At 39.7% G+C, this 20,019-nt stretch overlaps 1 protein-coding gene across 1 annotated transcript; it reads left to right on the forward strand.

Moving 5' to 3' along the window:
* The first annotated feature begins 10,780 nt into the window (after positions 1-10,780).
* LOC131567317 (probable G-protein coupled receptor 141) lies at positions 10,781-15,792 on the forward strand. The gene is made up of 3 exons (XM_058818895.1): positions 10,781-10,898; positions 13,052-13,213; positions 14,010-15,792. Exon 3 carries the CDS (start codon positions 14,031-14,033, stop codon positions 14,898-14,900), a length of 870 nt encoding a protein of 289 aa, XP_058674878.1. The 5' UTR covers positions 10,781-10,898; positions 13,052-13,213; positions 14,010-14,030; the 3' UTR covers positions 14,901-15,792.
* Positions 15,793-20,019: the final 4,227 nt, after the last annotated feature.

A 20,019-nucleotide genomic window follows, 5' to 3' on the forward strand; every position in this document is an offset into this window, starting at 1 on the left:
ACTAATAAAATGACTACAAAAATGTGAGAGAAAATAAGAAAGGGCAGGCTGTGTCTGTGTTAATGGGAAAATGTGACGGACAGCCTTCAATCATATCCTTGGAGAGGAGAGTCTCATGTGTCTGGAGGCTGCGTGGAGAGAAGCACAAATGGATGCAAATTCCACATACATGGAGACAGACCACAGTCCGTATCCTCTGCTACAGAAGGAGCAGCTGAAGGAGAATCCTCTCATGAAATGAAATGTGTCTGTACACTAGAAATCACAGAGTTTCACATAGGGAAAAGCAGTATATAAGTTAAATTCAACTTTCAAGAATAAAACTGTATTTACAGTAAACTGGCCTTCAGAATTTTAGACCTGAACAGCAGACAACCTGTATATAATATCATGAATCTGTGAAACTGGCTATTAAAAAAAAAAAGAAAGCTTGGCAATTTGCAGTTCTTTTATGAAATGACAGTTTCAGCTAAATAATATGGCTGGGTTTAGGTATTTCAGAAAATAATGGTCATTTTATTACACCCCTGGACGACATCCTTTGCTTGGTCATCACTGAAATACCTAATGGTTTCCAGCATTTCACAAAATGTTACCTTTTTATCACAACTGTTCTAATGGGGAAGGTCAGGTCAAATATCAATCGAAGGAGCAAAAAATTTAAAACCCCTGTACATTTTACAGAGTTGGCCTCAGAAGTGTCTTTATTTTAGAAAATATAATATACAGTGTGCTCTGTAATATACTGTGGGGTCTTAAACAGTCTGGGTAATAAAATGAAAAGAGCTCTTTCTGTTATCTTTCAAACCAACAAGTTCAAAAACTAGAGGTCGGATATTTTGCATTATGCATGCCTATTAATTTCTGTCATTTTGCAAAATAACTGGAAGTCATTCTGAGAAATGTTTGAAAATTTTATTCTTTTTGCAAAATGTATAGTTTCATAATATGGCCATAATGTATTTCAGAAATTGGTGCAAGAGCAGTTGTACATAAACAGAGGGAGTTGAATCAGATTTCTTTTTAATTGCTGAGTAATCATTCCTGAAGTTGCCCCAGGATTTTCAACTTAAATTTAAAGAAAACTGTACAAAAAGAATAAGAAATGCTCCATGTACGTAATCCCAAAGAGAGAGTATTGTGCAACTATTGCTGGAATAAAGACAAGAAATACAGAATCCCAAGTCAAAGTTGAGCCATGAATACTATCTGCTTAGAAAGTATGGAGAACACACCCTATCTGGTTTTTTAAGTCTACGTGTATATGTCAGTGCTTTCTCCATTTACATACACCTAATTATTTCCAATCAACTGCTTACCATGTGCCTCATTTCAGATATGAAATTCTTGTGTGGACACACTGAGAAGTTGATTGAGAGCAGGTAAACAGAAGAGGAGCCTCCTTCACGTGAGCATCAAGGATATGTGCAATATAATCATAAAAGCACATATGGCCACGGCAGCCACGACTGTGCCATGGAACATTTGCTCATCTAAGTATGCAAACATCACCAGAGATGCTGTTGAGCGCTTCAAATCCTTCTGCGTAGTGTGCTAAGAAAAGACAAGGCACTACTTGGAATGGTTTCCTGACTGGTCTGTTCTGAACAAGGAGAGCTTAGCATAGGGTAAATTGACTGCCAACATGCAGTCCATGTATCTGGGCAGCTTCAAGTGATAATGATGCAAGAAGACTGCATTACCAAATTTTGTGTTTTCCATCCACTTATGACAAAAAACCTAGCTGAGGTGGTTCTACAGCTTCTTGACATCTCTCTCACTTTTGATGATTCTTTTATATTGCAAGATCATGATGGAACAAAATTCATTACTTAGGTAATGCAAGAACTAAAGTATTTGTGGTCTCAGCTCAGCTTCGAGCATGGAAAACCAGGATACTGTAGAAGGAAAGAACTAGCAGAGCATCCAAATAGCATAGTAAGGAGATGCTTAATGAGTATCAAGCAGATGATAATAAGCTGGGAATAAGCTTTGTGAAGTTTGCTAAGAATTCATCTCATCATTTGAGAAGAAAATTCAAGTTTACAATTTGAGCTTATATTGCTTTTAATGAATTTACATAGGCAAAATTATGTATCAAGTTTTTTTCAAATATTACCTTAAAAAATGAGAAATAATAGTTCACTGATTTACCTGTCTGCATGTGTGCAGGAAAGGAAGGGATGAGGGAAGGAAGCTATTGGGGCTTATTGTGGAAACTGGAACAAGCTCAGCCTACCAGCAATGCTTACTGTCCCATGCCAATATAAAATCATGATATTGTTTATGTCACCCTGCCATAATGAAGGACTTAGAAACTGATATACTTTGGGTTTGTATTGACTTTATTGTAAAAGTCTTTTATAGTATGAATTTAATTTCATTAGGGAGCAGAGTTAATTAGTGGAGCTGTTTCTCATTACTAATGTAACCCATATATACGCAGAGTCTCATTAGCTCTGCTGTTATCTCCTCTGTATGCTCTGTTATATAAATAAAGAAGCAATTTACTGTAGCACTGCTCTGATATTTAAGAATATGCTCCTTTCAGGGCTGCTGAATGGATGTTGCACACTTTTGTGCACTTTACTTTGTCTCAACAATAATCAGCCTGGAAACTCAGTCACAAATAACAAAATGAAAAATAACCGCACTTGAAAATGGGGTTCTCACTCTGCCTGCCACTGAGAGGAGACTGTAAATCTGAGCTGATACCTGTTTCACTGAGCAGTATTAATGTTCAGTCAACTAAGCAGTTTGAAAGGCTGAGCCTTCCCTGGTTCTTTTGAAGAGTTGGAGCATTTTGTAATGCAGCAGTGGGGTGTGGACAATAAACAAGGATGGCAAACACCACCAAACTTAACACCCCAATGGATGTGAAGCACAGGAAGCTGCAAAATTAGAAGAACAAATAAAACACATGACAAGGCAGTTAATTCACAGAGAAATAAGAAAATCCAGGCTGTGACAAAATAGAATCTGCAAAAAGGTCTCAGCTGTTTCTTGATTAAATACCCCAAACTGGTCACTCGTGAGCATATTTAAGTACACAGGGGACACAAAAGAGTGGTAGCAGAGATGTACAAAGAAATACAGCGTGTGAAATGTATCACCATAACAACATCTTTTAAAAAAATGTGTAGGAGTGTGAAACCACTGCAGTACTCATGAAGTAAAAATGACAAAAGTAATAATTATGTTGGACCAAGGTGGTTTCACCTAGTTTAATGTCAAGGGTGTTTTTGCTAGAACAGAAAAATCCTGAGATGATACAATAATAGCAAGGACAAAATCTTGTTCTGGAGGTCAGGATGTGCGTAGGAGCAAATGATAACTTAAATTTGTGTTACAAAATGTTCCACGTTAGTAATTGCTGCCAGTTAGTAGCTACATTTAGTAACTAATTTTAGTAACTTGAACCTTCACAAACTTGTGAACACAAAGTGAAGGTGTGGAAGGAAGATTCCCCTCTGTACTGCTGAGATGAGTTTAGATCACAGCTGAAAATAGATAGCAAGCGATCTCTCAAGATCATCCAGTCATACCCTCTGCTCAAAGCAGGGCTTAACTCAAAAGTTAGATGAGGCTGCCCAGAACTGAGTCCAGTTGTGTTTCAAAAATCTAAGGATGGAGGATCCAAACACCTTCCCTGGTGTTGGAGCTGTAGGCCTCCTGACTCACAGCTACATAACTCTGAAATGAATACAACAGAATCCCAGATTCAATAGAATATCCTGAGTTGGCAGGGATCCTCAAGAATCACCGAGTCGAGCTCCTGTCCCTACACTGGACACCAAAGAATCACACTTGTGACGTGCCTGAGAGTGTTGTACGAACGCTTCTTGAGCTCTGGTCAGGCCGGTGCTGTGACCACTTCACTGGAGATCATGTTCCAGTGCCCAGCCACCACCCTCTGGATGAAGAACCTTTTCTAATATGCAACTTAAACCTCCTCTACCACGACTCCAGGACAAGAACACCCTGAAATGGGAAGGACCCACAGGGTACAAAGTCCAGCTCCTGGTCCTGCACAGGACAGCCCCAAGGATCACACCATGTGCCTGAGAGCATTGTCCAAATGTTTCCTGAGCTCTGGAGAGCTCAGGAATGATCATTTCCTGAGAAGTCAGTTCCAGTGCTCGACCACTCTGTGGGTGAAGAACCTTTTCCTAATGTCCAACTTCAACTTGCTCTGACAGCTTGAAGCCATTCCCTTGAGCCCTTGAGCTGGTCACTGGAGAGAAGAGATTGGTGCTGCCCTTCTGCTTCCCCTAAATGTTCCTAATCCAAACTTTATTTGTTGTACCCAAAGCCCTTATTAAGAAAGAATAAAGTGCTCTGACAAACAACACACATGGGGTTCTATAATCTTACCTACTTCTTTTCAAAGCATATTTTACCAACAACCACACAGCTTGCTGGGCCAAGGCACAATTAACTAAATTACAGCAGGGGGGAGGCTGACCACCATTCCCCCAGCCTGCTGAGGTCCCTATGAACAGCAGCCCCAGCTGCCAGCACATTGCTGCTTCCTCCCACTCCATGCTCTCCACAAAGCTCTCTCCTGTTACACAGCTCCTGGTGGGATGCTGGAGGTTGCCAGATCCAGCACTGAGGAGCTTTGGCATCGACTGACTGCCAGCTTCTCCTGGCAGCTCTCCTTTGGAAGTCTTTCAGTGCCGTGTTTGACCCTCACACCCTGCTCACCTGATATGCCCCATCTTCCAGTCACCAAACACTTTTTAACATACCCCACTCTGTCCCTGTCTTCTTCTGCCAGTTGAGAGGTTTGCTACCAGAGACAGATGATTTCAGGAAAATATTAAGTATTGTCCTTATTACTGGCTCATTCAGAGGAAGGTTTAACCTAGAAAGATCTTTTTCCTTGATTAATCCGTATTCCAGACAAGCTTTGCAACTCACTTTTTAAATTTTTTCCAAACAAAAGCTTTCATTTTGAAATCATTAAGATTTTACTACATATCCAGAATATTTAAATAGTTTTCTTCACAGCTGTATTTTTTTTCCTATACTGGAAAACAGTATAGGAATTGCTCTGGCTGGAACAGAGCAATTTTCCCCCATATGGGCAGCTATGGGGAAAAATTGCTCTGTTTTTTAGATTAGTGATAAAACAGTGTTGACAACACACCAGTGGTGTAGCCCTTGCTAAAACTGGGAAGGGGGAGTTTTGCCAAGGTAACTGTTGCTCAGAGACCTATTGGGCATCATTTTCTGGTGGTGAGTGATGACTGCTTTTGCATGGCTTAATTTATGTTTCCCTTTATCCCCCTCCACTTATTAAGCTGCCTTTATCTTGACCCAAAAGTTTTCTTCTCCCTTTTGCCCTTCCAGTTCTCATCCCCACCCCTCTGGAGAAATGAGTGAGGGCTTAGCTTAGCTACCAGACAGAATTTAAGGCACATTTTTAAAGAAGGAGTTAAAAGATTGTAAAACTCCTTAAACTTGTGGTTTAAGAGCTTTAGTTTTGAAAATAAAATTGGATTCTAATAAAATCTTATTTTTATTCAATTTGTTAAATTTGAACTTGCAAAGCAAAAAACATTCCTAAGGCTCAAAGAGGAAAAGCCTGTTATTTATTCATTCTTTAATCAGGAAGATTTTGAAATATCAGGAGGATCTAAAAAGCAACATCTGAATTAATTAATCTTTATCCTCTCATAGGTAGCAACTGGTTTATGCTGGCTAACAATGTTTTGACAGTCTTGCCTAAACGTATGCTTAGTGAAAAAAAAGTAAGAAGAAAATTAATTGGTCCTTTCAATGTCCTCCTTTGAACTGAGAACATAATCCCTGGATTTATTTTTGACAGTTTATGTTTTCTCATAGAAAGTAACCAAATTTTGAATTTTTTGATTAATTAAGCCTTTAGGGTTATAGCTAGATATAATGTGCTTAAAGATGCTTATTTCTACTACAATTATTTCTGCTATTTTGTACATTGAAAATATACAATTGAAGCACAAAGGTCTATGAAATTTGAAATGTGTAGCTAAACTTCCTCCCTGATTGTCATCTACTTTTTAGATCAAATTATTATTAATCATACTTAAGGCAATTTTTTCTCTCTCTCAGTCATGAGTTAAATAACTAGTTAAATAAATAAATAAATAGTTTCTCTCATCCTTCATTTCTGGGAACTACTGGTGGTTGAATAAAAAGCAATTAAGCTAATCACTTCATTTTAAACATTCCCCTCCATCCTATTCTTTTGTTCTACAATCTATTTTTGTTATAATGGAAAGATAAATTCAACAGGACTCTGATATACAGTTCAATTGGAACCTATCACATATTCCACTTTGACAGAGTTAGGTTAAAATATGTTAATTAGCTGCGTGGCCCATCTGTGCTTTAGGGTAGAAATATTCTTACAATTACAGTAATTGCTCAAATCCTTGAACTGAGGAAACAAAGAAATAGTGAAAGCTATTGGATGGATCTATGTAGACAGTTTGATGGCACATAGGATCATGATCAATTTATCATGAGAGCATTTTTGCTGGTTGTACATATTCTCTTTGCCATGTGCTGAGAGTATGGGCTATAAACAGACATAGACACAGCATTCATTGCATTTCACTCCCGTAAACAGTTGCATAATGGAAGCATAGAGATTTCCCAACGAGCAAAAAAGGCAGCAGAAATTACATTGCTCTGCTGGAACCATGGATAATGGACTTGCCAGCACAGAGACTCATTCCTGGCTTCCACTGGCATCATTGAAGGAGTCAACAGAACTTTTTCCAAGGCAGGGATTGGAAAGAAGTACACTTGAAATATATGGTGGACATCTCTTTTTAAGAGATTAAGGTTATTCCTGTCTGCACAGGGCTTTAAGACACTTCTGTTACTCAGTGCTGCAGACCTGCTTTTTTCTCTGCTGGATTTTCCTCTGCAAATGGCAGTCATCCTATGGACAAGGCTCTCTGAAGGTGAGAGCAGCAGTTTTTGTAAATACAGGGCTCTGTCTAGCGCCCAATGGCATCAGCTTTGGAGTTTCCTCTGTTTGTGGGACTAACCCTGTCTTTTCCTCAAGGGCCTTGAAGGAAAAAACTTCTATGGAGGTATCCACTAGCCAAAATGTTCAAATTTCAAACTCACTTTTGCTTCTTTAGGCATCTTTGGATATCTATATATATACAGGAAATTAAATCAGAAAAGTCTGATGGCTTGCATCATGGTTTTTGTATTCAGTTCTCTTTTTAGTGATAGGAATTAAAAAACCTTCTCCTTTCACAACCAGTCCATTTTTTACCCCTGAGAAGAGAATGAAACATCACTATTTTTTGGAGGTGCTCTAGATGTTCTGTTTTTTACTCATATTTAATATATTTCATTTCCTTTGTGTCTTAGAATTCACACTATTGATATTCATTCCCACTCCCTATCACCCAACACTCACAAGAATAAAAGCTAATTCTTTTTTTCTGATTTGTTTACAGGTTTCATTCCTATGGAGCTGATATTGGATACTTCAAATTCTCAATAGTTCAAAATCCTTTTTTTTCCCTTATTTTTTGGTTAACTGACTTTCATGGACGCGTATTTTGATGAAATTGGTATGACAGGCCTCTAGATACCAGACTCATCTAAATTATAAACTAATTTAATGACAAATTCAATAATTTTTAGTATTTAGAGTCCTCATCGTTGTGCTCTAGTGCTCTCTCTGCAACTCTACTCAGAACATAAGCACTTGATTTTCTTTCAGAAAAATAGGAAACTTGCATCAGTAAAACTAAGGCTCATTTTTGTGAAATGTGGCCACAAACACAGGGTTTTAAGATCTTGGAGAGTTTAGTATCAATGCGAATTTGTGGGAAAAAAAAAAAAAAAAAAAACAAAACAAATAAATATAAAACCTGATCACAGAATTGTAGAATGCCTTGGTCTGGAAGGGACCTCAAATACCACCAAGTTCCAGCATCCCTGACATGAGCAGGAGCACCTTCCTCTAGACTACATTTCTCAAAGGCTCTTCCATCAATATCTTGAACATCTCCAGGAATGGGGTATCCACAGCTTCTCTGTGTAACCTGTTCTGTGCCTCACCACCCTCACAGTAAAGAATTTTTTCTTCCTATCTGATCTAAATCTCTCCTCTTTCACTTCAAAGCCATTACTATTACCCTTATCCTACCCCTACATGTCCTTGTGAAATGTCCCTCTCCATCTTTCCTGTAGGTGCCCTTTATGTCCTGGAAAGTTCTCTAAGGTCTCCCCAGAGCATTCTGCTCTCTGGATGAGCAACCCCAACTCTCTCATTTCGTGTCCTCCTCTGGACTTGCTCCAGCATCTTCACATCCTTCTTATTAACTGCATGAGTTAATTGGCTTATGTGCTTCCTTTCTGATTGCTTTTTAGTTAAATAAAGATTAAGCCTTGCCCAGCTCTTTGTCAAGCAAAAATTAGTTTCAGGGATCTAATTCCTGAAGAGGCTTGTTGATTCTGTGTCAAAGTATCAAGAAAGAATTCAGACTCTATGGCTGTGACATTATTTATCAAGCAGAACATGAGAAACCAGGTATAGCAGCATTATGTGGGGCTATTCCTTGAAACACAGACTTCTGAGAAAAGCTGTGAGACTGAAGCAATGGGAAGCTTGGAAAGGACAATGAGTAGCAGCATGGTCAAACAGAAAGAAAAGCATTTGGGAAAAGGAAAAATTTATGCTGTTGGTGCCAGATCCTTGACTTACCTGTGGTTTTCTGCAGCTGTTCCCAAGTAAAGTTGCTTTACAGCTAATAATATCAATTTTCTGGAGTAAACTAAAGCAACAACAACTTTATTGTCACTACAGGTGTTGGAGGGCAATTAGACCAAACAGTGGGACAAAGCTATTTAATAACTCTTCTAACTTACTTCTAAACTGGTATGTACCAGGACAGGAGAATAATGACAAGTTCCTGAATTAATTATAATAAATCTCTTCTCTTTGCACCAAACCAAATAAATATCAGCTTTGTTTTAAAAGGCAAGTCATAGCCTGCCTGTGATATACTCTGCCAAATTCCTCCACAGAAATCCATTACATATTACTTCAATTTATACAAAGTATAATGTCTACTTTTGAGACATATTAAATAGATATGACTAAGGCAACTATATATTATGATTTCTAATAAACAGAGAATCCAAACAGCCTCTTCCATCCTGGCAATGACTGAGAAATCTCTCAGTAAACCTGCAATCAAGTAATTAGAAAAGTAGTCCAAGAATCTGAAAAGTTCTGCTAAACTTGTTGACCATTTTCTGGCTGAAGTTAGTAAATTATTCATGATGCATGGGTGGGTGGGATTGGCAAATTAAAGGGATTATCCTGTATGTTCCCTAACTATGGAGTATGATTTTCTTACTATCCAGTACCTATGACTCACGTCTGACAAGGTGGGAGTGAGACAGCAAGAACTGTGATTTCACCTACAATCCCAGAAAAAGCAGTATGTTAAAGCATAACACACACAGGTGTTCCCTATTTTACCATTGTTTATACCTATGTGTAGCTCAGATCTTGTAAGCGGCTAGCTATAGAGGATTAATGTTAGTAAATAATTTGAATTATCAGCAGTTATCACCCTAATTTGGAAGCAGCTAAAACTGAAAATCTATCCAGTCACAAAAGACAGGACAGTTTTATGGCTGTTCAAAGACAGAAAGCATCTCTTGGAACCAAATATGAGGCCTTGGTTGCTATTATACTGACCAGAAAAGACAATATTTTTGTAGACTAATGCAGGTAGCAGAAGAAATCCTGCAGACATGAAATGGAGAAGTTAGAATTCTACTGTGGACCTAGTCCCTGCTTAGAGGAAGTCTGCTACACGCATGCCTGGGCACCAGCAGGGACTCTTCCACAGAGATTTGTGTTCCCACCTCCAAACACACAACAGGCCTTGTTTCTCTTCTCTCAAGCCGCTACTTCTTCTTCTTCTGTTTCATTTTTCCATCTCAGTAATTGAAACATCCGCTCTTCTTCTTTGCCTTCTGTTTACCGCAGTGTTGAACCAGATACGCCCAGTCCCTTCCTTCCTTAAAATCTATTTGTAATTCTAGTCTTGACCTGGATCTCTGCTGTGTATAAATATATTTCTCTTTCAATCTTTATTCTCACTACTGGTCAAGGCAAGCTATGTGCTGACTAAATTTTCTCTTGTACTCTAGTAACAAGCTAACCTAAAAACTAAACCTAGATTACAGGGCTGAGTTGCCTTATTTTTAAATTATTTTTTTATTTATTTAACAGAAGAACATGAAGATACAAGGTTAGCACACTGAACAGCATTAACATACAAGTTTCAAGGACTGTTTCAAGGAAAAGGAGACTGAGAGGTATGAAAACATCGGTGGAGAAGTTCAGTTTCTGACCTCCAGCAGTTTTGGTGCCAGCCAACAGCACTGTCCCCAAGGTGACAAGAGAATCATCTGTGCAACGTCTTTGCTGGGTTTTGGCCTGACTTTACATCCAAAGAGCTCAGACTGGACTCAAGAAGGTTACGGAGTGCACCAAGCTACTGATCTCAGAGTCTGATTCAGCTCTGTCTGGAGTGCTGGCTGTCACAAACCAGCTACTTGAGGAATGCAATTTCTTCGAGTCTCTTCTGATTTTATTTTGTGGTGGTTCAAGGTTTATGGATTCCTTCAAGCTCTGTGGACAAGGCAGCAGCCATTTCCCTGCTTCACCCAGAGGCTGTGGCTGTAGTTTCATGAACATTCCAACACATGGAAGCCATCAGTGTCTGACATCCAGACTGTTCACTACCTTTCTGTGCATTTCTGCAGACCCAGCTATCATTTTGCCATCCAACCACCATCACTACAGTGTCAGGCAGCAGCTTGTCGTTATGTTGGATTGGGTGATGCTGGAACCACAGCTGGTGAGTACCATCACCCAGGTATTACCTCCATCAGTGCTCTAACAGAACAACCACACATTTCTTTTACTCCAAGCCCAAGTATATGCAGCATCCAAAATGGGCATCCCTGCTCTTTGGAATCCTGGTCTGAATGAAATGGAAACTGCTCTCTCAAAGCTTTCAGGGTTTATCCTAAGAATGTCTCACAGACTGCTGTTCCACATCCTTGCTCACCCTCACAGACCTTCCTGTTTCTCTCTCCAACTTTTTATTTTTTGAGGTTTTGTATTTATTTAGTTCTGGTAGCTCTCTTTCACATCTTGCTCTTCCTAACACTGTTCTTAGTAGGAGACATGCCTCTCAAAGGGATCCATCCTCTCATCCACAGCAGAAGATGGCTGACTGATGGGAGGAGCAATGCTAGTTCAACCCTGCTGCAATATTGGTTTTATGTTATTGTTTGCTCACAAAACCTTAAGTGTTGCCTATCATGTTTGAGTAGGGATGATTCCAATTGAAATCTAGAACTTTAGTTGAAAAATAAACAGGACTAATGTCACAGATATCTTTTATGAAAAATCCTTTCCTTAGGATTTTTCCTCCTGAGAAGCTGAGAGGCCTCAGGAACAAAATGTAAACAATGATTATCTGCTGCTGTGGAATGCAACAGGTGGAGCTGTGATTGGTCCATGTTGGTTGTTTCTAATTAATGACCAATCACAGTCAGCTGGCTCAGACCGAGAGTACAAGCCACAAGCCTTTGTTATTCATTCCTTCCTATTCTATTCTTAGCTAGCCTTCTGATGAAATCCTTTCTTCTATTCTTTTAGTATATTTTTAATATAATATATATCATAAAATAATAAATCAAGCCTTCTGAAACATGGAGTCAGATCCTCGTTTCTTCCCTCATCCTAAGACCCTTGTGAGTGCTGTCACAGACTAGCATTTTCCTGTTTAATTTTTGGTCAAGAATATGCTTTTAAATATCTCTACAAGAGATGTGACTCAAAGTCTTCCTCTTTTTAGTGAGCTGCCATGTACTAGCAATATGTTTTGGGGTCTGCATTAATGCCTTTGGTTCAAGAATAATTTTCAAGGCCCACTGTCTTCTCTATGTCTTTTTTTTAAGAGCAGGAACTCTTAAGTTGCTTTTCATACATGCCTACAGCTTGTTTTATGTATAATATTTAAACAGTGAGAAATCACCTCTGAATTCTTGATGGTCTAATAACATGTTAGAGTGAAATGCCCTGTTAACTCTGCTAAACACTTTGCTATTCTGGAACATTTAGCTTAGTTATTAAACATAAAGCAAGTTCAGGGGGAAAGTGGATGTGTAAGGCAAAAATCATTTGCTCAGGTGCACATTTCTTTCCTTGATCAGTGGCACTTCTCACTTTTTTAGCAGCAAAACCTGGTACCTTGTGGTAGCTGTATGGCTCAGAGAATCACTGCCTGCCTGAACTTTAAGAATAAACAAATTGTGGTTGGAGGAAGTCCTGACTTGATCTGTTCTACAAGTCCCAGCACAATGATGGTCTCTGACAGATCAGCAACTTTTCTGTGGTTCTCCCTGCACGATGAAAAGGGCATTAGACGTTGCACATATGAGATTGCTATCACAGAGGAGCAAAAGGAAGGCTTGTTCCTTCCTGTGTGTGGGCTGAGAAAACTCTCAGTCCTTCTTGGTCAAACAGGTCAAAGGCTGTCTTTTTCACTCTGCTTATGTATGCCATATGCTACAGCTTCATGAAATGACATATTTCAGGGTGGAGCCACAAAAAGAAGAGATTATAAGGTAAAATGCAAATATTTTATTGCTATAAATAGCAAAAAAAATCATAATCTATTTCAAAGTGATATAAAGTGCCGTAATTAAACTGTAATTATGCTGTCTAGAGCAACTAAAAGTTGTACACTTTCAAAGCCAATTTGAAATATTAACAATATACTTTGGAAAATGAGTTGCTTTATAAAACTTTTGGTGTAGCAAAGTTTCTGGGAAATTTCTTGGGAATATTAGGTGGGAAAACAATTTTAAGCGCTTAAATACATTAAGGTCATGGATTTTAAAAACAGGTGAACAGAAAGGTTTATATCGATCTTGGCTTTCTAAAGATGTTTTGCCTGATGCTTCATAAATAAGAAGTTTCTCTGAAAATGTTTTGCAGTTGCAGTCTATCACTTTAAAGATAAGTGCAAAGAATTAAGAACTGCTTATTAAAACAAGTCTACTGATTTGAAACTTCAAAGGAATCAGACAGAGAAGACACTACGTTTTTTAAGAAATAATTTTTTAGCTCTTTCTTTGTTCATTCAAAACTCTATGTAAGGTAAGGATGAATTTCATTTGCAAACTATTTATCTACCCCATGAGCTATTCCTGTATATTTGTACAGAAATCTGTATACAAGTCCGCATTCTGAGTTAAGTCTAAATAAGAACGCAGCTGTGTGTGGCTATGTTCAAAAAGTGCCAAAAGAATTACATCTTTCAGAACACCATTCCCAAATTAATTTTCACCTTTTCATCACTTTTCATAGCAGAGTATCTCAGGTAAAATTCTGTAGCAAAAAATACTTGCAGATGAAGGAAGAAGAAATTGAATTTTCATCTACAAACCTTTATTTTCAATTTGCTCCGTGTGTCTAGAAACAAACCGTTGCTATTTATGTGCATTTTGTACCCATCCAGCAAGATGCTAAAAAGATGGATCAGGTGTCATCACAGATTATCCACACATGATAGGTACGACATCTTCGTATTTCAGTATTTTCCCACCTTCACTTTAAGCTTTAAGAGTGCAGATAAGACTTGCACAATTTACAAACAAACAGTGTCTTAGTTATTACAAATGGCTGAATCTAGAGGCAAATATTTTTTAAAAAATCCTAGAATGCAGTTTAGTAAATCTCATTCATAATTATGTAAAATGTAGTTTAAATCCTGAGAGGCATGGGTTACTGCTGTCATGCAAAGGTTCATAAAAGTTATAAGGCTGTAAACTATGTGGGATAACATAATTTCACATGCAATTCAGTAGTGTCTCTTTAGGAATCTGTGATATTCCAGTTAACAATAAAGGAAATAGCAAAGAAAAATGTTTTGCTCCTATCTTTTCCTTTTCAGTAACCTTTGAAAGAGGAGCTTATGAGGATGCTTAACAGCTGCATAACCCAACAGAACCATTCCTCCAATGACACCGTGCTGCACTCCTCAGAGAAACCCCACGCTGTTCTGATAGTGCTGTACATCATCAACCTGGCTGGCGGCACCCTCGGGGTCATCATGATGTCCCAGCAGCTGTTCCGCAGGAGATCCCAATCCGTGATGACCATCATGATCATCAGCCTGCTGGTGCTGCACAGCTTCATGCTCCTCAGCATCCCCTTCCGCCTCAGCTACTACATTCTGGGGGAGTGGAGGTTCGGGCGGTTCGCCTGCCGGCTGGCCAGCGCCATCATCTACCTGCACATGTACGCCACCTTCGCCTTGTACGCGGCCATCATCATGGCGCGCCTCCTGCGCCTGGAGCTGCGCAAGTGCTACACGGCGGCCTGGGTGGCGGCAGGCTGGCTGCTGGGAGCGCTGGTGGTCACGCCCGTCCTGCTCTCCTACTACGGCACCTCCACGACGCACCGGCCCCGCGAGTGCTTCCAGTTCCACAGGGAGCTGCGGGAGGCGCACATGGTGATCACCAACTACTGCCTGGTTGGGGTGCTGGTGGCAGTGTGTGCCGTGCTCACCGCCACCCAGCTGACTGTCATCTACAGAGTGGCCGTGAAATACTGGCCTGATGTCAACTCTCATGTGGAATTCAGGGCTCAGGCAAAGAGTTTCTTCTTCATCTTGGTAACTTTAGTCTGCTTTATGCCTCATCATGTATTCAGAGTGTATTACATCCAAAACTACGACCTTGATAAAGACCATAAACTGCTCCTATACAATGAGGTTTTTTTAGCTTTAACAACAATGTGCTGCCTGGATATGTTGTGCTTCATAGCAGGAATAGCACACTGAACTGTGAGCTACGAGGAAGTCCAGCTGCAGTGTGTCAATATCGGCTTTTGAGAGAAGTAAAACTGTGATGGGATTTTCCTGAGCTAGGAAGACTGGTGAGTTCATGCGGTGCCTCTATTAGTCTGCAGCATTGTTTGGCTTTTGCAGGCCAGTAAGATTCCACTTTCACAAGCTACTCTTTTTATCTTCTCTCTAGAAAGCAGACACACTTGAGTCTCACTCTAGTCTTGACCTAGGAGTCATGGCCTGAAGCTCCATTAAGATTTTCCTTAGCTGTCCTTCTCTAGCAATTACAGCACAAGTATCCATTCCTTTGTAATTTTTTCCTCAAAGTGTCTCAATAACCACAATCCATTGTGGCCCATAAGTACTCTCCTCTGAAGGTCTAACTTCTTCTGAAAATTGTGATACTGAGGGGAAGAGCTGGGGAAAAAAATTCTTTTACAGGATATTTGTACTAGTGGTTTTAGATCGAAGGACATAAACTTTACTCGAATGAGAAGTAGTCACAGATTGGAATACTTCAGATTGGAAGAGACTACAGTGGATCATCTGGTGCAACCTCCCTTTGTATAATTTATACAAAGTATATATTAAATTAAATTATGTGAAAGCTAATCATTAACACAGCTTCATCTTTACTTGTGTCATTCCAAATCCACAAGGAGCTCTGAATTGTGATAATTATTTAGAGTGAATGAGAGCAGAACAGGATTCAAAACTTCTGCTTTATGTCACTCTCCCATCAGGACTGGATCTGTTATCTCTTAGGTCCATTGTAGACAAAAAAGTTGCTGTTCTTCCATAACTGGATCTGGAATTCAGTTGAGGGGCAAGATCAGACCCTCTCCAGGACATGGAAATATTTTATTAGCCTTCAAAAGCCTTTGATGTCTGGTCACTTTCAGTTGTCTGTTGATTTTATCGAATGCCATCTTTTTTCCATTTCTGTACATAAAAAACAAAACCAGAGCAAACTTACTGAACTTAAAAACTTACTTTATCAATTCTGCATATGCTTGTGTATGTGTATACAAACTTGTTCTGAAGTACATCTTTTCTCCATTAGACAGATTATATTCTGTGGGAATCACATCTGTTTTGGGAATCTCTGTTTTATCTTCATGATTTCAAAGTTCTTTTTAATGATTCATTCTTCCTGCTCTGCTCACTGCAGAAGGTCTCTAACCCCTCTGTTGAAGACCCCACAGTCTTTTGCTGCATCCCAGCAGCTTGAGGCCAGATTTCTCCCACCCCAGACTCCTAGGAGTTACACAAGGCTACACTTCCTCCTTCACAGCCCTATAAGTTCCCATAATTTTTTGTCTGGCAACCTTTGCTACAGAAAGTGCTATAATCCCTGGATTCAAACAGATTAAAGCTTGACTTGGGAGGATAATAAAGTACACTTACAAAGTAATGCTACTAATACCTCAGATCCATGACATTTCTTTGAATGAAAAAACCTACGCCTACTCTGTCAATCCTGAATAAACATTTTTGCCTTGACATTTCCATAAAAAAACTTTGTTGAAAACTCCTATGGTTTCAGGTTCATTTCTGCCTCTTTTAAAAAGTGTTAGGTTTCCAGGGTCCAGCAGCAAGTCCTGAAATCTGAAAATCCTGGTCTGATGGCTTCCTCTGGAGTTACCATGCCCACTCCTATTCAAAAAATAGTTTGATCAGCCCATGATTTTCAAAGGCAGCAGGTAGACCTAAAGCTTAGTATCCCAGAGATGAAGCAGAAAGGGAGAGATTTTAAAGTTGGATCTAACAAAGCCTTTAGAAAAACTGGCAAAGTTGCAGGTAGTGCAACAAGCACACTGTTTCTCCCTTACTACACTCCTGGGGCTAAATAAAAAATTTGTTCCTTGAAGAAATGTCCTGTGTCACTGCCCTCTTCTCACTGACCAATGCTCCCAAGGTGACCTGCCTGGTGAAGATCAGAGTCATCTGACCTTGCTTGTGAGTCTGCTGGTCTATCTGTGTCTATCTAATAATGGTGTCCAAGTATAGGAAAGAAAAAGGAAAATTACATACATATTCTCAGCCATTCAACCAATCATGTCTTGATGGCCTTGCCTGTGTATTGCCTGACATTTTTACCTCGCTGAAATAACCCTGGCCCATTGACTTGGGTTCCTGGTGTGATGCTGAAGCTGTGTGCCCATCACAGCTGTGTGGTTGCCACTGGCTGCTGGCTGGCACTGGGCCTGCTCTGCTTGCCCTGCCTGGGTGACAGGGGGCTGCATGCACCAGCACCAGCTCTGGGTGCCATGGAGTGAACTTGCACAGCACCAAGGCTTCCTCTCTTTCCCACTCTGCCCCACAGTGGGTAGGCTGTGGGAAGAAAAGACAATGGGAGAGCTGATGTGTAGATCTCACTATGGTCCTCTAATTCAGAGAATAATGGATTAAGCATTGAACTCAGTGTTGTTACATCAAAGACTCACATTAAAGTGATAGAGAGAAGCTCTATTCGATGTCTAGTGCCTTGCTGAGATCTTTTAATGCACTTTAAAAACAGGTTAAAATAAAAAAACTATCACTCTTCAGAAGGAAGGTCTGAGAAATAAATTCTGAAAGGACAATAACATTGAGCTCAGATTGTAGGGTACTATTCCTTACTATGAATTCTATAATGACATACCCCGGAAAACAGTTAAAAACGTTGATTTGAATGCCATTTGCAGGACCCAAGTAATCCTGGAGATAATTATAGACATTAATAATTGCTTCCACATCAAAGGATCATGTAAAATTGTAAGCCATTTAGTCACCCCATTCATTTTTAATGTTATTCAACAAAGACTGGGAAAATCCTCAGACATTCTGGAGCAAAGAATATCACACTGCTGAGCGTATCTTCTGTTGTTGTTCTCTGCATGGAGTTCTGCATGAACAGAGCAGGCAAGCAGACCAAAATCCCATTTGTATCCCTGACTTCCTGAGTTAGTTGGATGGAAAGCTATAGGTGCTTCTCACCACACAAATGAGTGTGCTCACTGCTGTCACACTACACGGCAGCTAAGGATGGCCTGTTCCCACCTAACTCAAGCACATCCTTCTCAACAGCGCAGAGGGTGATGCACAAGAGACATCTCTGGTCTGAATTCATGCCTTCCTTTTGATTCTTCTGTTCTTTGTGCCTGCTCACAGAGAAAGGCCATATTGATGGTGTTGCACCCCTCTCTGCAAACAAGCAGAAGGAACAGATGCATTAGGAGGAAACAAAGGCACACTCCTACTCCCTTTATTCTCTTCTTCTTCACTCAAGCAATGACACTCTTAACACCAACACATACTGTCATAACTATGTCTCTTTTTTTTTTTTCTGTGTCAACCCTGAACATAAAAACACACTACAGTCTTTGACTTTTATGACATGCATTCCAATTTGGAGCTTTGAGTGCCACCACGAGCCACAGAGCAGTTATCTGGCATACAGAACAGGACTACATGTGGGTTAAAATTATGAAAAAAATTGAAAATTGCTTTACCATAAGCACATGGGCAAAAACGTTGCAGAAAAGCTACAGGAGGGCAGCACTTTTTGCAATGATTATTGCACAGAGAATTAATACCAGACAAAACTAAAGCCTGAGAAATCATGAAAAAAAATACCTTTAAAAATATCAAAGCTACAAAATACCATTAAAAAAACCCTACAATTTCTTCATGCCTTCTTTATTACACTGTTTTGAGCTGTCAGTGAGGAGCCATATACTAAATCCATGATAAGTCAAGACCATGTGTTGTCACACAAAGTGAGTCACAGAAATTGTACAGAAACATCTTGTTCATCAGCCAATGATTTTCTGATTAGACTGACAATCAGAGAACAAGAGCCATTGCTCAGGAAGAGGATGCTGATCTTACACTTGATGAAAGAGTCGCAGCTTCTGACTCTCTTGGGACTGAGATGGCATCCCTGCCTGCAGGAGCTCTCTTGTTTCAAGGAGTTGTAAACAATCATTTACAGAAAACCATACAGAAGCACCGAGGTACACGAAGAAACACACCACCAGATTTGCACACAGCAGAAGAGGGGAAATCTGGCCTCCAGAGGAAGTAATTTTCTTTCTGACAAGGAAAGATGTGATGAGGGTTCCCAGTGCCTCAATGCCAGCAAAAGAGTAGTGCTAGCAACAGCTGTCTGCTTTTATGTCCTGGCAGGCAAGGACAGAGATAATGAATGTGTCAGAGGAAGGAAGGCTGCAGGAGATAGACTGGAAGACATTGACTTGCATGATGATTCTTTCATTCATGAATTCTCACAAATATTTGGAAAGACTGTTCTGTGCTTTTGAAGGCGCTGCATACTGCTGCATAGAACACCTTGTAAGTTCTAAAACTCCATGAAATTAAATTGCATCAATCTATTGAGCAACAAAAAACCAAAAACCAAAAAACAAACAAAAAACCACAAACAAATAAACAAAACAACAACCAAAAAAAACACTATGAAAAAGTAGAACCTTTCTATGATATAAAAAAATAGCATAAAATACATGCTACCTTATTTTCATACTCTGCTTGGCAGAAGTCTCAAACCCAGGGATGTATTCTTACCCACCACAACAATTTACTCAAAGATGTGATAAAAAATACTTCAGACATATTTTTACTAAGTCCACTTCCTGCAACAATTCTTCCTCTCTCATTTTCATATCCTCTATCTGCGGAAACCCCCTCTGAAATGTTGCAAAATGGAAACCAGCAGGAGAAAAGTCTTCCTACTGGATAAAAGCTGGAGGGGGAATTTTCACAAGCTCCACATTTTGTTTTTCCATTTGCATTATCATTCCAGCCCCTTTTCCAAAACTTAACCTAAGTGAGTGACTGCTTGTGTATCCTGGACAGAGCAAATGAAGAAACAAATTCAGAAAGAGGCTTTTCCACAATGAGGAACATCAAGATGACTCAGACTCATCTCCTGCTCTTGGTGTCTCTTTCAGTGTCTTTTGACTGTGCTGTGAAAGCACGAAATGTCAGGGCACAGGCTGGTGGTGCCTGTCCCATAAACAAGGCTGTGCAACATAAGCCACCAGGAAATTCCCTGCTTGAGCTCTACTGCTACTTTCTACAGCCACACTAAAAACATTCCTATTTGTAAGAA

Source organism: Ammospiza caudacuta, chromosome 1 (assembly GCF_027887145.1).
Source record: "Ammospiza caudacuta isolate bAmmCau1 chromosome 1, bAmmCau1.pri, whole genome shotgun sequence".
NCBI lineage: Eukaryota > Metazoa > Chordata > Aves > Passeriformes > Passerellidae > Ammospiza > Ammospiza caudacuta.

Coding starts and splice junctions, on each gene's coding strand:
- LOC131567317 (XM_058818895.1), top strand. CDS start 14,031: ATGAGGATGCTTAACAGCTGCATAACCCAACAGAACCATTCCTCCAAT.